At 39.1% G+C, this 17,428-nt stretch overlaps 1 protein-coding gene across 2 annotated transcripts in view; it reads right to left on the bottom strand.

The window, feature by feature from the left end:
* Window positions 1–17,428, bottom strand: part of ENOX1 (ecto-NOX disulfide-thiol exchanger 1) — a 257,797-nt gene that overhangs the window by 205,353 nt on the left and 35,016 nt on the right. For both annotated transcript variants that reach the window (XM_033234035.1, XM_033234031.1), the window contains exons 2-3: window positions 5,231–5,374; window positions 4,311–4,448 (exon numbers count right to left, since the gene is read on the bottom strand). In XM_033234035.1, coding sequence (XP_033089926.1) covers window positions 4,311–4,448; window positions 5,231–5,300 — 208 coding nt within the window. In that variant the 5' untranslated portion in view covers window positions 5,301–5,374. The remainder of the gene's footprint in view (window positions 1–4,310; window positions 4,449–5,230; window positions 5,375–17,428) is intronic.

The following is a 17,428-nucleotide window of genomic DNA, read 5'->3' as shown; positions in this document are numbered from 1 at the left end:
GAACTATTTATTGCACATTAGCATAGTAAAGGCCTTGGGAAAACCCACAAAGAAAGCAATTTATCTGTGTTTAACCCAGAGTTTGACATCATTGTTAGGCCACCTAAGTGTAATACTTATGCCTCCACTCTACCTTACAACCACAATGGAACACAAATGTTCCAACAGACTAGTTTAAAAAAACCTGCATCTACACCAATGGACACAGTATTGACAACAACAATAAAAGGCAAAGGCAACAAAAAAACTTCACAAAACCAAAACAAAGTATGGGAAATACAACAAACAAGAAACAATAATGGAGGTAAATATCATCTCACAGAGCAGCCAGGACTTTGGAGTAAGGGATTTAGGATTAGGGTATAACAGTATAATGGTATACTTGGGATAAAAGGAACAAATTCAATGTAATGATCTCAAGTAGCACTTCCTATGAAGAAGGTAAACAGAGAAATTCATAAAGGTGGGAGCAGAATCATGGTGTGGGGAACATTTGGTGATGATGAAAGGGGAGGGAAGTGGAAGAGGTGTCACTGGGGAAGTGCACGACAGCACATCTGAAAGGTATGCTACCACAGTAATGAGGGATTTGATTTCCTGGGAAACCCTTTTGATAAAATCAGAGGATATAAAAATTTTATGCCTTGCTTTGCTGATAATTTTAATCTTTCAATAAATTGAAGAAGCAGTGAGGAAAGGGATTTAGTGTCAGTTTAATTTCAACAAATATGAGAAAAGTGGTTGGTCATTTAGCAATATCAGTAACTTTGGGAGAAAGCCAAGTACTCATAAACTCCAGCCTCTCCATAATCCTGTCAGAAATGTTTTAAAGAGGATTTCTTGGAAGGAAGGTTACACTAAATAATCTTTAAGTCCCTTCTGAAACATTAAAGGCTGCCTCTAACATTCTGCATTCACAGTGAAGAACTCCAGAGGTGGCCAGCATGACACCTGAGCAAGCAGTGGCATCGTGGCTCTGTGGCTATGTGGAAAATAAACAATAGTGGGGCACACCAGATACAGTAAAAAGGGCATCAGATACATCATGTAAACATACCATAGAACTATAAGAACTGAAACAACGTGGTCTTGGAATAAAAATAGATAAATCAGTAGTACAGAATAGATACTTCAGAAATAGACAAAAACATGCATAAGAATTTAATTTACAATAAAAGGCAGATTTAAATCAATGGGGGCATGGAAAATAGGGAATATAACAACTTCCAGAGTGGGCAAACCTTTCCGCATTTAGAAATGGAATAAAGAATTCAAAACCGGAAAATTAAATATAAAAACCATAGAAAAGAACCAACATTAGGAGGCAAAACCCGGACTAGATACACATTTTCAGGAAATATGAAGTCCAAGGATTAAAATGTTTAACAAATGCCCAAATATAAACAACAACAAAAACAACAACAACAACAAAATTACCAAGAACCCTGTCTGATAAGTGGATACTATCCATTTATCAGAGAATAATTATTTGCAAAAGAGAAAATATGAATAGAAAATGAAGGAGAATAAGGAAACAAACAAGGGTAGTTATAGAATAATTTAAGGTAAAATAATAGGATACCATTTTTGCATATCAAATTAGTAAATATTAAGTCAATATGTATATTTTGGGAATTAATCGACCAGTACTTGGCAAGAAACTTGAAAATGCTCATTTCTTTTGACCTACTAGTTCCACATGTGGGGGCCTATCCAATGGAAATAATTCTAACAGCCAAAAATCCCCATCCATAAAAATGTCCACTGCAATTTTTTTTTTTCACTGCAATGTTTTAAAGCAAAATGTTATTTGCTTTAAAAAAAGCAAAAAGGAGAAAGGAAGAAATAAGAACAAAGGAGTAAGAAGACTATTTAATGTATGCTTACCATATGGAGGTTATATAAATTACCCCATTTAAATCTCACAGCAGTTCCATGAAATAGATATGATCACCGTTTTATAGAAAAGGTAAGATGTTTTTGCATGCTCAGGGAGACTAAGTTCTTTAAGGAAACTTGGCTAGTTAACAGTGAAAAAATGAAAACAGCCTAAATGTAAATAGTAGAATGGTTAAGTAATCTGGAGATTTGATGAATTATTTTTAAATTTTTAATATAAAAGAATACAATGGAAAAATAGTTTAGGATAAGATGTTAAAAATGCATAACAGAAAATTTTATATTCAGTGTGATCGAAATACACAGAAAAAAGACTGGAATAAAATATATAAACACTAACCAAACACAACAGAACCTGACCCTGAGATTGTATCAAGGAATGTAGTTGGCTGGTGGCCCTGAGAACAAAGCAAAGTGCAGTTAAATTATCAGGCTGTGTAAATGATGAAGGAAAGCCCAGAAAGACCCTGAAAGGCTCAAAAACAGTTTAAGCAATTTGGGTAACACAGGACACAGAAAAAGTAATTCGGGGCAGATATGGTAAATCTTCTATAACAAGTAGGGCTGTAATTCTTTTCATGGCAAGTTGCTGGGAAAATCGTAAATTGGTCACGGTGAAAACGTCAGAAGACTCAAAATCACAAGAAAAAATAATGAATTATGAAGGGTTTGGCTTACTCTAGAAGTCGTACAACATTTTCTGAGAGAAGTAGGAGGTGAGACAAGAGTTAGTAACTTCTGCTTTGTGAATATTTCAATTAGGCAACTGGGGAAACTTGGGTGGAAAAATAGAAATCTTTACTCTCAAGTTATTAGAAGAAAGCATCTGTCTAGGTAAGCTTTAGGGAAAAGGGGCCTGGGATAAACACATGTTCAAGCCACAGAAAATGTCATTTATGTATACCCACCTCCCTATAGCAGACTAATCTTCAATTGTAAGAATTTGATAGCATTTTGAAGAATTCGATAAATATCCTAAATGGAATGTTTTAAAACTCAGCCTTTGTATTTCCTTTGTCTCCTACTTTCCCTGGTCTCTTATCCATTTTCATGTTCTTTCTTGTTATATTAAAAAAGAAACCATATATATATGTGTATGTATGTATACACATATACACATACACACATGTACACATACACACACACATATATATTACTATAATTAATTTGCAATTTTTCATTTATGGCCACTGTTAACCAAAAAGAAACACAACAAAAAACAAATGCTTAGTCAACTCAGCATAAAGTGCACAGGTATGTGGAAGTAAAATTTAGCAACATTCCAAAAGCAATTGGTTTCTACTTAATGAACACCATCTACCCTCACCTACCTTGATGGCCAAAAGTGAAGTTTTCTTCTGCCATTGTAACAATGACTACTGCATAATGCCTGGTTGTCACCTCTCCACTATAAATTCTGAGAGGGCAGACCATACCTGTCTTGTTTACTGCGGGAGCCCTTGCACCCGGACAGTGGCTCAATGAATCTTTGTTGAATGAATGAATGAGTGAGTGCATATATAAATCCTACTCATTTCTCCAGACTTAGCGCAAGCCCCAGCTTCCTGATAACATCTTTCCTCAAAGCCCCAGTGACTGATCTGATTACTACATTACCAGTCTGCACCACTACGTAACACACCTGACTCTACACATCATTTTTATCATTGTTTTTCAGGTGTTGGTGTTTTGTTTTGTTTTTTCAATTTAGAGAGAAAGGCTCTTCAAAGACACTTATATACATATATATTTATTCTATTTCTCAAAGCACTTTTTACAGGGCACATGTAAAATCCTCAGCAAACACCTGTTAAATTCAATGATTAAATCTTTTAGATGACCTTTGACTTTGTGATATTTCTAAACATTTTCTCTACTGAATGCATGCATTGTATTATGATTCCACCATGTGGTAGACAGAAAACAGGGAATTTAGTGTCACCTGAGCTGAGTTTATAGCTCTGCCACTTCAATGTGGAAAAGGCACCTAAACTCTGCTCTTCTGTTTCTCTATTTGTAAAATGGAAACATTAACAAGAGCAATAACAACAAGAAATATCTACCTATCATAAAGGGAAGACAGTGCAATCAAATGGGATAATGTAGGTGAATGAGTTTTGCAAATTGGAAAACAAATATTAGCCATTCTATTTACCAATTTTAAGAAATGCAATTGATGTTGCAAGACTGTGTAGAGCAATAATAGTTAGCATGTTTTTTTCTGAGAACAGCTATTAGGTAGAAGAGAAAGGTGATGAGGAAAAGAATCTCAAGTACAACTTGCCAAACATGCCCCAGTCATAAATAAAAGACCATGTCCAACACTCACAGTGCAGAGAGATTACCAGGCACCTGTCACCTACACCCTTCGGTACTGCTGCAAGCATCTCTGAAACCAGGAGAAAGCTTACCAGACACGAGCTGCTGTCCAGGCAACCCCACGGGAACCATGCCCAGGCTATTCATGGCTGTAGCCCAGGCTGCGGGATCTGTCACGGACATGTTGAGCTGGGTCGCGTCTATTGCTCTACTCCCCAAACCATCAGCTGCTGTGGGGAAAAACAAACCGTGGTTTAGAGTTCACAGGCAAGGGTGTTTGTTTGAAAGAAAATCACATTTCTAGAGATGTGAGGCTTCATTTAGCACATTCCCAAACTACAAAAAAATAAAAAAACTATAATCTACAGCAATGTTTTCTCCAGACATAAACATAAAGTGTTGCCAAATACTTTCTGGGAGAACACTTAATGACATGTAGTTTATATTATACACAGCATGCTATTAAGGAGGTATCCCTGGAAAAAAATGGAAGAATTGCTTCTTTCTCCCAGTGAAACAACATTAGTGAAGTCACAAGGCTGAGAGGCAGAGCAGTAATACTCTCTTGGTATAACAAGGTCATTGGCTTACTGTTTCTAGGTGTAATTCTTGAGCAGGCAGGCCTTCTATCTAATAAGAAAATCGTTGTCAAGCAGGAGAACTGGTCCTGACTGAATTTATTAAGTGTTACCTCCTAACCTATTCCCTCCTTTACAAACTTTTACATTATTACATTAAGAAAATGCAGGTGTCTACCTAAAGTGACTTTTCTGAAGGATTTCTAAATAAATAAACTTTAAAAACAAGTAGCACAAAGCTTAAAAAACCCAACACAAAACAGAAAAATTGTCAAATTTGACTTAGTGCTCTTTCATTGTTACTAGTTCTACAGACTGATTTCTTCAAGTGCCCAGGCTCCTGGTTCAATGCATATTTTTCAAGGTGGGGCAAGTTTTCCACTAAGAACTCAAAAAAGCCTTGTTTGTGTCCTGTGCTGGCCGCTGGCATTTACCTGCAGCCATCATCTGAGGAAGCTCCTGGGGAAGCTGGGTGATGTTCTCACCTCCACCTGCATCTACCATTGAATTGTGAGCGTCCAGCGGGGCAGGAGCACTTTGATGGCTGAGTGCAGGGACCCCTCGGAGGTCATCAGATTCTGCAAAACGGGACAGAAGTGTGGTGAGAAACCTTAATAGTTAACTGAGATAAAACGTCAAGGAACAAACTGTTATCTATTCAAAATGAAAAACAAAGACCGATTTCCAGTCTCGGGCACAGAAGAAAGGCTGCTTCCCATCGCTCAGCGGCTGTCTTGTGGCTCAGTTATTAGAGCCCTGTGAGATGTGTGGGCCAACTCATGGAATCACCGGGAGCCAGAGCTGGCTGAATAAACAACGCCATTTGTGAGTGCCTCAAAGGCCTTGCGAACTGAAGCGCCTTCACAAATGGGGGCTTATCAGTCTCTGCACAGCCTCTTCCACACACACTAGACATCAATGGAGAGGGCAGAATTGGGGCTAAAGAAGATTTTTTTTAAGTTAAAAAATTAATTGATGCTGTTATTTTGGAAGATGGTCGTCTGTGAAATGTATTCAGAGAGGATCAAAAGTTGGGAGGAGGAAGAAAAAAGCAAGAACCCATTCACCATGCAGCTGGAAAAGGAGGGTACCTAAATTACAATAGTCGGGAAAGGCAAAAGAGAAGAATGGCATGCTGTCCACAAAGGAAGATCTAGAGAGTGTTAGGGAGGCAAAGGAAGTGCATTTGGTTTTTTTCAGCTCATTGGAAAGATAATTTAACTGGCCACAAGTTTTTTGGTTTGAATTTTCCTTAGAATTGCCCAGCTTATATATATACACACACACATATATATAAAATACATATTATATATAATAAAATATATTATATATTTAGATTATATATTTATGTATAATATATATATATAATATAAAAAGACTATATTATGTATAAATATATTAACATACTTATCTAATAAATATAAGTAACAATTAAACATTAAAGTTACAAAGTTCTTCTCAATCTCACACTATTTATAAAATGCTATGCCTTCTCTCCACCCTTAGAAATGCAAAAACATAGAGCTTTCACATATATTTTAAGTGCACTTTCACCAGTTCAAAACTGGTGACATGACAAGTTTGATCTTATGTAGATTAGATATAACAACTAAGTCTAAATATTTATTTTTATTTTAGTATAAATTTAGAAGTTTTTCTAAACTATGTTCCTGTTAACGGCGATTTTATAATTAGATCTTATGGTTTGAAGTTTGAACCTTTTATGGCATCTCTAATGTGAAGTTTGAACCTTTTATGGCACGTCTTTTTGTTTCTTTCATTCTTAGGTACAAGAATCAGTAATTCCTTGAGTACTGTACTGTCAAAAAGAACTTTTGATCAGTTGAGCAGAAGTTTAATTCAAATGGAAGCTAAGGGTTCAATTCTCAAGGATAGGTGAATAATGAGCAAATAGTTTTTATGGTGTCAACAAATCCCTATCCCTCAACTAGAGGGGTATGTAAGATAGTGTGGAATTTTTTTCCAGTTGTCTATCAGGAAGACGAATCATCATCATCTTCCAACAGTGAATGATTCTAACTTCGGGAGCAAATTGTACTGAGAAGAAATATTTTATTCCTTCCCACTATACTATCCAAATGAACTCAGACCCTGCATGTGTATTGTGCATCCATTATCTTAGGCTATGAGTGCCATCAGACAAAGAGATTCTCACCATAGAAAATAAATTCAATAGCGTAAGAAATGCAGAGCTAACCTAAATGTCTGGTCCATTCACCAACGATCTTTCTATGATGAAATCTCAAAGCACTTTTCTCTCTCCACTTCCAACCATTTCAGAGTAGCTTGGCAGAGTCAGGCTAGAATGTGTTCATTCTTTTGTTCAAATGGCCCTGTAGCAGAGCTGTTTTGGATCTTTGCAAGGTCACTATTTGTCTTACTTATCTCCCCAAATGAAGTTTAGCTGGCTAGCCTCCTTCTGCCTCAGATTCTTCCCAAATGGGCATTAATCACACTTCTTTTTTTCTCTCTAATGACTGCAGTTCTGGAACACTGTATCAGAGAACATCCCTCTACTTTGTAGGCTCATGACTTGTGCCTGACCCACCACATTTCACCTTGACTTTTTGCTATACTGTTTTCGGGATGGTTTTAGTTTTCCTTGACTCTATAACAGTCTGTTCCAATGGCAGTTTTCACCTTAGTGATTACAGTCGTATAAAGGGGCATCAAGTGTCCCGGAGACCCATAGTTTCTACCTAACACTTTCATGGCCATCTTAACAGATTTCAAGTGTTTCACTGAAAACAGTAACAGACTGCTACTGTTCCACTGAAAACAAAGCATTGTTCTGTTGGCAAGATGTGGTATATAAACCTAGATTTATCCCCCAATCAAACTTTGTGACATTCAGAGTATTACATCTCTTCAGTCTCCCAATCCAATGGTTTTAATGACATACAACTTCGTGTAGCTACCATGTGCCTGGGATGGTGATTCTAAAGCAAGCTCTGTCACATCTTAGGAATTTCCAATAGTCTCAAGGCTGCCGTGACATTGTTCACAAAATTTAAATTGATTCAGTCACTCATTTTGGAAGAAAGGTAATACTTTTAATTAATTACCAACTAGTAATTTATGAATAGTTGCAAGAATGATTTTTGTACTTCGTTAGCATCTATTGTTCCCATTGAATACCTGCCTCTTTAAATGATTCAAGACCACAATGCCTTGTTTATCATTCACATCAATTTCTCTGCCTTAGTTTTATTATTTCTAAAGTATAGAACAGATTAATCTCCTTAGTGATGTTTATTTACACACAGAGATGTGGGGAGTTAAAAAATTACAGCTAATAAAGCACTCTGAATACAGTAGGTGATAATTATTATTATTTTATTTGGAAATGTAGTGTTTCCATTAAGGTACCCTGGGATCTTCGTGTTCTGGTAGATAATTATGTAATTAATTCTAAAACAGTGAATAACACTTGATATTTCTAAAAGTAAGTGTTGCCCTAGTTTTCTGTGCCACACCTCAGTTGGAGCACAATATTTCATTTTCCACCATTCCTTTATAAAATTACATGACGTAGGCTGGGCATGGTGACTCACGCCTGTAATCCCAGCACTTCGGGAGGCCGAGGCAGGTGGATCATCTGAGGTCAGGAATTTGAGACCAGCCTAACCAAAAGGGTGAAACACCATCTCTACTAAAAATACAAAAATTAGCTGGCTGTGGTGGCACATGCCTGTAGTCCCAGCTACTTAGGAAGCTACAACAGGAGAATTGCTTGAACCCGGGACACGGAGGTTGTAGTGAGCCGAGATCACGCCACTGCACTCCAGCCTAGGTGCCAGAGTGAGACTCCATCTCTAAAAAACTAAATACATAAAATAATATAATGTAATTTAAGGCTGAGCACAGTGGCTCAAGCCTGTAATCCCAGAACTTTGGAAGGGTGAGGCGGGTAGATCACCTGAGCTCAGGTGTTCGAGACCGGCCCAGCCAACATGGTGAAACGCTGTCTCTACTAAAAATACAAAAATTAGCTGGGCATGGTGGTGCGTGCCTGTAATCCCAGCTACCTGGGAAGCTGAGGCAGGAGAATCGCTTGAACCCAGGAGGCAGAGGTTGCAGCGAGCTGAGATTGTACCACTGCACTCTAGCCTGGGCAACAGCAAGACTCTGTCTCAAAAAAATAAAAATAAAAATAAAAACAAAATAAAAATAAATAATATGATGTAACTTAAATGATATATAAATATTTTCTCTCTAGGTTTTTTTCTGCCTCTGTAACTACAAAAACTTTCAAGTGATTCATGACCATTTATGAAACTGGCAGTTTCTACTTACAGCTTTTAATGAAGTATGAGCACCACCAAACAATCTGATATACGAACCGCCAAGGATAAAAGTACAGCTTTGTTTGGCCTTAACAGATATCTAACCTGTTTCCTGTTAAGATATATTCAAGTACAAAATCTCATACCAATTTCGTAACTGTTCAATAAAATATATTTTTGCTCAGTATTTCATTGGGGTAGATAATGGGGCAGATAGTTTTTGGAACTTATCAAGTCTATGAAAATACTATTTGGCTTAAAAAATGGCACAGGTTTGGGAGACCGAGGTGGGAGGATCACAAGATCAGGAGTTTGAGACCAGCCTGGTCAATATAGCGAAACCCAGTCTCTACTAAAAATACAAAACTTAGCTGGGTGTGGTGGTGGGCGCCTGTAGTCCCAGTTACTCAAGAGGCTGAGGCAGGAGAATTGCTTGCACCAGGAGGCAGAGGTTGCAGTGAGCCGAGATCGCACCACTGCACCCCAGCCTGGATGACAGAGTGAGACTCCATCTCAAAAAAAAAAAAAAAAAAAAAAGGCACAGGCTACTCCCACTATTAATAATAGAACTTATTCTAACCCTCTCCAATTTCTATAGGTAGCAAGGACACACACATCATGAATAATAAAGCCTACCTGTAATTTTCCACAAAACACAGATTCCTATTAAAGGAGGGTAGAGATCAGTTAGGTATTGAAAATCCTTCTTATTAAAAAAAAGAAACAGACTGGGTGTGGTGGCTCATATCTATAATCCCAGATATGACCTCATGTCTATAATCCACTTTGGGAGACCAAAGTGGGAGGATGGTTGAACCCAGGAGTTTGAGACCAGGCTGGGCAACATAGGGCAATTTCATCTCTACAATAACCTTAAAAAGTTAGGAAAGCATGGTAGTGCCCTCCTGTCATCCCAGCTGCTCAAGAGGCTGGGGTGGGAGGATGGCTTGAGCTGGGGAGTGGGGGGTGTAGAGGTTGCAGTGAGCTGAGATTGTGCCACTGCACTCTAGCCTGGGCGACAGAGTGAGGCCCTGTCTTAAAAAAGATAAAAAGCATGATTTTGTTTGATCTAAGTCCTTAGGTTTATACCTACTTCAATAACAACATAATTATAGCAAAAATAAATCAGATTTGTTAATGTCTTGTAAAGAGTTGATACCAGGCCAGGCCAGGCGCGGTGGCTCATGCCTGTAAAACCAGCACTTTGGGAGGACGAGGTGGGTGGATCACTTGAGGCCAGGATTTGAGACCAACCTGGCCAACATGGTAAAACCCCGTCTCTAGTAAAAATACAAAAATTAGCCGGGTGTGGTAACATGTGCCTATAGTCCCAGCTACTGGGGGGCTGAGGCAGGAGAATGGCTTAAACCTAGGAGGCAAAGGTTACAGTGAGCCAAGATCGAATCACTGCACTATAACCTAGGCAACAGAGCGAGACTCCGTCTCAAAAAGAAAAAGAAAAGAAAAAAAAGATACCAGGCGCGGTGGCTCAATGTAAGCACTTTACGATCACGAGGTCAGGAGATCGAGACCCTCCTGGCTAATACAGTGAAACCCGTCTCTACTAAAAATACAAAAACTAGCCGGGCGAGTGGCGGACGCCTATAGTCCCAGCTACTGGGGGGCTGAGGCAGGAGAATGGCGTAAAAACCCGGAGGCGGAGCTTGCAGTGAGCTGAGATCCGGCCACTGCACTCCAGCCTGGGTGACAGAGCGAGACTCCGTCTCAAAAAGAAAAAGAAAAGAAAAAAAAAAGATACCAAAGGAAGCTTATTTCATACAGGATCTGTAACTTTCTTATTTTATAAGAACTCTCCATTAGCATTATCATGGTATCTATTTATAGTAAAAAGAAAGATACATTTCCATCCAAAGTTCACTCTCCAATTCCATCACTAAGGAAATACCTAACTTTGATCTTCACATAGTCAGTACCATACTCTCTTGAGGTTATGGAAATGTTCCACGGTTTAAAACAATATAGAAAACTGTGAAATAGGTATGCTTAACTCTTCAATTTTTTAAGCAACTGTCTATGAATAGTAAGGGAGATACTTCTGCTTCCTGTAATGGTAAACTATGTAACTGTAGATCAATCTTCCCACTGAGGAACAACTAAAAATCTTAATATCTTCAATCAGTTTTGTAAAATTCTCACTATCATCTCTTCAAATACAAAAGGCGTCCAAAGGACATTCTCTGATTATTGCAGCGGGTTACTAATCTGGCTTCTAAGGAGAATGGGTCCTGTTAACTACTGGTGTTTCATTTTATTGTTAAGGGAGGTGAGTGGAATCTGCAAGTTTAGGGGCAGAGTAGGAATTGCTCTGTAAATTGTGGTAAAAGAAAACACAAAAGCTGAATGTTTCAAAGGGAAAGAAAGAAGGGATCTTTGGTGTCCACCCATGAAAAAAAAGACAACTACAGAGAAGATCAATGACTTATGAACAATTTCAGGTGGTTTCACTGGGAAGCATACAGTGTAAATCTCTCCTCAGTCCCTCCTCAGAAATGTCAGCTAAGTCTATGTTGCTCCTTAATTCTTAGATAGGAGTAAGTTTTGGGGGATTGGGGAGTTTCAAGAAAAGAATGGAAAGGTAGCTAATAATGGGGATTTTTATAACATCCTACATGATAACGCATAATAAGGTCTCAAATCTGTTAAATACAGAGGATGGTGGTTATCTGTTAATGATCAATGTCAGCTGATTAATGGGAAATAATAGGATTAAGGTTTTGAGGAATAGATTTAGATTAGGCATATCATGGGGAATTTCTGATGAGATGACTGTAAAGTAGGAACATTATATCAAATAACATTAAAAAGCTCTTTCTCAGTGATGGCGAGAAAAGCCATTTCTTGGAAACAGTATAGGCAGAAGATGGAGTTGGACAAAGATCAATTCAGACAGGGGTGAACCCTACAGCACTTAATATCAAACCCATGACATCAAAAGGTCATCTTTAGTATCTAACTATTCATATACAGATGCTCCTCAATTTATGATGAGGTTACATTCTGATAAACCCATTAAGTTGAAAAAATAGTAAGATGAAAATGTATTTAATGCTGGCAACACAACAGACAGTCCTCAGATGATGATGGTTTGACTTACAATTTTTCAACTTTATGATGGTGAGAATGCGCTGTGCATTCAGTAGAAACCATAACCCCATCACAGGTTGTAAGGAGCTTTTTGACTTGGAGTTACATCCCAATGGAATTATGTCCTAAAAGCATAAGTAGAACCATCCTAAATCAGGGACCATCTGTGTTTATAAAATCACTGAACTTTTTCCTGAAGTGTCACAGTTTTATATACATCACACTACATTGCACCTAAAGAGAGATGCCATTCCTATTCTTTTCCAGTTTTCTGTTAAAGTAGAAAGATAAAGGAGATACATAACATACTCTTTCCCACACGCTCTCATAGCACTCTGTACCTTGCTCTAGCCCAGCACTTTCACTCTTATTCTAATTAGTTTGTCTCTATCTCCCTAATAAACTATACGCTTAGGATGATCAAGGAAACTAGTCATCTGTGCATACCCTGCAGCTAGCAAGCAAACTACCTGAAATGTGGTAGGTGTTAAATATATATATATATATGTTATATAACTTATACATATAAGTTATACATATTAGTTACAAATTTATAAAACATATTTTACATTTTATATAAAATATAAATATTGCGGAGCAAGATGGCCGATTAGGAACAGCTCCAGTCTCCAACTCCCAGTGCGAGCGACACAGAAGATCGGTGATTTCTGCATTTTCAGCTGAGGTACTGGGGTCATCTCACTGGGGAGTGCCGGACAATCGGTGCCGGTCAGCTGCTGCAGCCCAACCAGCGAGAGCTGAAGCAGGGCGAGGCATTGCCTCACCTGGGAAGCTCAAGGGGGAAGGGAATCCCTCTTCCTAGCCAGGGGAACTGAGACACACAACACCTGGAAAATTGGGTAATTCCACCCCAATACTGCGCTTTAAGCAAACGGGCACACCAGGAGATTATACCCACACCTGGCCGGGAGGGTCACACAGCCACGGAGCCTCCCTCATTGCTAGCACAGCAGTCTGCGATCTAACCGCAAGGCAGCAGCGAGGCTGGGGGAGGGGCGCCCGCCATTCCTGAGGCTTAAGTAGGTAAACAAAGCCGCTGGGAAGCTCGAACTGGGTGGAGCTCACAGCAGCTCAAGGAAACCTGCCTGTCTCTGTAGACACCACCTCTGGGGACAGGGCACAGCTAAACAACAAAAGGGGAAGCAGCAGAGGCCTGTGCAGATGTGAACGACTCTGTCTGACAGCTTTGAAGAGAGCAGTGGATCTCCCAACAGGAGGCTGAGATCTGAGAACGGACAGACTGCCTGCTCAAGTGGGTCCCTGACCCCTGAGTAGCCTAACTGGGAGACATCCCCTGCTAGGGGCAGTCTGACACCCCACACCTCACAGGGTGGAGTACACCCCTGAGAGGAAGCTTCCAAAGTAAGAATCAGACAGGTACACTCGCTGTTCAGCAATATTCTATCTTCTGCAACCTCTGCTGCTGATACCCAGGCAAACAGGGTCTGGAGTGGACCTCAAGCAATCTCCAACAGACCTACAGCTGAGGGTCCTGACTATTAGAAGGAAAACTATCAAACAGGAAGAACACCTATACCAAAACCCCATCAGTACGTCACCATCATCAAAGACCAGAGGCAGATAAAAACCACAAAGATGGGGAAGAAGCAGGGCAGAAAAGCTGGAAATTCAAAAAATAAGAGCGCATCTCCCCCTGCAAAGGAGTGCAGCTCATCGCCAGCAATGGATCGAAGCTGGTCAGAGAATGACTTTGACGAGATGAGAGAAGAAGCCTTCATGAAGTCCATCAAACTTCTCAGAGCTAAAGAAGGAGTTACGTACCCAGCACAAACAAACTAAAAATCTTGAAAAAAGAGTGGAAGAATTGATAACTAGAATAATTAATGCAGAGAAGGTCATAAATGAAATGACAGAGATGAAAACCATGACACGAGAAATACGTGACAGATGCACAAGCTTCAGTAACCGACTCGATCAACTGGAAGAAAGAGTATCAGCGATTGAGGATCAAATGAATGAAATGACGTGAGAAGAGAAACCAAAAGAAAAAAGAAGAAAAAGAAATGAACAAAGCCTGCAAGAAGTATGGGATTATGTAAAAAGACCAAATCTACGTCTGATTGGGATGCCTGAAAGTGAGGGGGAAAATGGAACCAAGTTGGAAAACACTCTTCAGGATATCATCCAGGAGAACTTCCCCAACCTAGTAGGGCAGGCCAACATTCAAATTCAGGAAATACAGAGAACACCACAAAGATACTCCTCGAGAAGAGCAACTCCAAGACACATAATTGCCAGATTCACCAAAGTTGAAATGAAGGAAAAAATCTTAAGGGCAGCCAGAGAGAAACGTCGGGTTACCCACAAAGGGAAACCCATCAGACTAACAGCAGACCTCTCGGCAGAAACTCTACAAGCCAGAAGAGAGTGGGGGCCAATATTCAACGTTCTTAAAGAAAAGAATTTTAAACCCAGAATTTCCTATCCAGCCAAACTAAGTTTCATCAGTGAAGGAGAAATAAAATCCTTTACAGATAAGCAAATGCTTAGAGATTTTGTCACCACCAGGCCTGCCTTACAAGAGACCCTGAAGGAAGCCCTAAACATGGAAAGGAACAACCAGTACCAGCCATTGCAAAAACATGCCAAAATGTAAAGACCATCGAGGCTAGGAAGAAACTGCATCAACTAATGAGCAAAATAACCAGTTAATATCATAATGGCAGGATCAAGTTCACACATAACAATATTAACCTTAAATGTTAATGGACTAAATGCTCCAATTAAAAGACACAGACTGGCAAACTGGATAAAGAGTCAAGACCCATCAGTCTGCTGTATTCAGGAGACCCATCTCACATGCAGAGACATACATAGGCTCAAAATATAGGGATGGAGGAAGATCTACCAAGCAAATGGAGAACAAAAAAAGCAGGGTTGCAATCCTAGTCTCTGATAAAATAGACTTTAAACCATCAAAGATCAAAAGAGACAAAGAAGGCCATTACATAATGGTAAAGGGATCAATTCAACAGGAAGAGCTAACTCTCCTAAATATATATGCACCCAATACAGGAGCACCCAGATTCATAAAGCAAGTCCGTAGAGACTTACAAAGAGACTTAGACTCCCATACAATAATAATGGGAGACTTCAACACTCCACTGTCAACATTAGACAGATCAACGAGACAGAAAGTTAACAAGGATATCCAGGAATTGAACTCATCTCTGCACCAAGCGGACCTAATAGACATCTATAGAACTCTCCACCCCAAATCAACAGAATATACATTCTTCTCAGCACCACATCGCACTTATTCCAAAATTGACCACATAATTGGAAGTAAAGCACTCCTTAGCAAATGTAAAAGAACAGAAATTATAACAAACTGTCTCTCAGACCACAGTGCAATCAAACTAGAACTCAGGACTGAGAAACTCAATCAAAACCACTCAACTACATGGAAACTGAACAACCTGCTCCTGAATGACTACTGGGTACATAACGAAATGAAGGCAGAAATAAAGATGTTCTTTGAAACCAATGAGAACAAAGATACAACATACCAGAATCTCTGGGACACATTTAAAGCAGTGTGTAGAGGGAAATTTATAGCACTAAATGCCCACAAGAGAAAGATGGAAAGATCTAAAATTGACACTCTAACATCACAATTAAAAGAACTGGAGAAGCAAGAGCAAACACATTCAAAAGCTAGCAGAAGGCAAGAAATAACTAAGATCAGAGCAGAACTGAAGGAGATAGACACACAAAAAACCCTCCAAAAAATCAATGAATCCAGGAGTTGGTTTTTTGAAAAGATCAACAAAATTGACAGACCGCTAGCAAGACTAATAAAGAAGAAAAGAGAGAAGAATCAAATAGACGCAATAAAAAATGATAAAGGGGATATCACTACCAACCCCACAGAAATACAAACAACCATCAGAGAATACTATAAATACCTCTACACAAATAAACTAGAAAATCTAGAAGAAATGGATAATTTCCTGGACACTTACACTCTTCCAAGACTAAACCAGGAAGAAGTTGAATCCCTGAATAGACCAATAGCAGGCTCTGAAATTGAGGCAATAGTTAATAGCCTACCAACCAAAAAAAGTCCAGGACCAGATGGATTCACAGCTGAATTCTACCACAGGTACAAGGAGGAGCTGGTACCATTCCTTCTGAAACTATTCCAATCAATTGAAAAAGAGGGAATCCTCCCTAACTCATTTTATGAGGCCAACATCATCCTGATACCAAAGCCTGGCAGAGACACAACAAAAAAAGAAAATTTTAGACCAATATCCCTGATGAACATCCATGCAAAAATCCTCAATAAAATACTGGCAAACCGGATTCAGCAGCACATCAAAAAGCTTATCCACCATGATCAAGTAGGCTTCATCCCTGGGATGCAAGGCTGGTTCAACATTTGCAAATCAATAAACATAATCCAGCATATAAACAGAACCAAAGATAAGAACCACATGATTATCTCAATAGATGCAGAAAAGGCTTTTGACAAAATTCAACAGCCCTTCATGCTAAAAACGCTCAATAAATTCGGTATTGATGGAATGTACCTCAAAATAATAAGAGCTATTTATGAGAAACCCACAGCCAATATCATACTGAATGGGCAAAAACTGGAAAAATTCCCTTTGAAAACTGGCACAAGACAGGGATGCCCTCTCTCACCACTCCTATTCAACATAGTGTTGGAAGTTCTGGCTAGGGCAATCAGGCAAGAGAAAGAAATCAAGGGTATCCAGTTAGGAAAAGAAGAAGTCAAAATGTCCCTGTTTGCAGATGACATGATTGTATATTTAGAAAACCCCATTGTCTCAGCCCAAAATCTCCTTAAGCTGATAAGCAACTTCAGCAAAGTCTCAGGATACAAAATTAATGTGCAAAAATCACAACCATTCTTATACACCAGTAACAGACAAACAGAGAGCCAAATCATGAATGAACTTCCATTCACAATTGCTTCAAAGAGAATAAAATACCTAGGAATCCAAGTTACAAGGGATGTAAAGGACCTCTTCAAGGAGAACTACAAACCACTGCTCAGTGAAATCAAAGAGGACACAAACAAATGGAAGAACATACCATGCTCATGGATAGGAAGAATCAATATCGTGAAAATGGCCATACTGCCCAAGGTTATTTATAGATTCAATGCCATCCCCATCAAGCTACCAATGAGTTTCTTCACAGAATTGG

The sequence above is a fragment of the Trachypithecus francoisi genome, unplaced genomic scaffold (genome assembly GCF_009764315.1).
Source record: "Trachypithecus francoisi isolate TF-2019V2 unplaced genomic scaffold, Tfra_2.0 Contig01461, whole genome shotgun sequence".
Classification (NCBI taxonomy): Eukaryota; Metazoa; Chordata; class Mammalia; order Primates; family Cercopithecidae; genus Trachypithecus; species Trachypithecus francoisi.
This window is presented reverse-complemented; position numbering and strand designations above follow the sequence as displayed.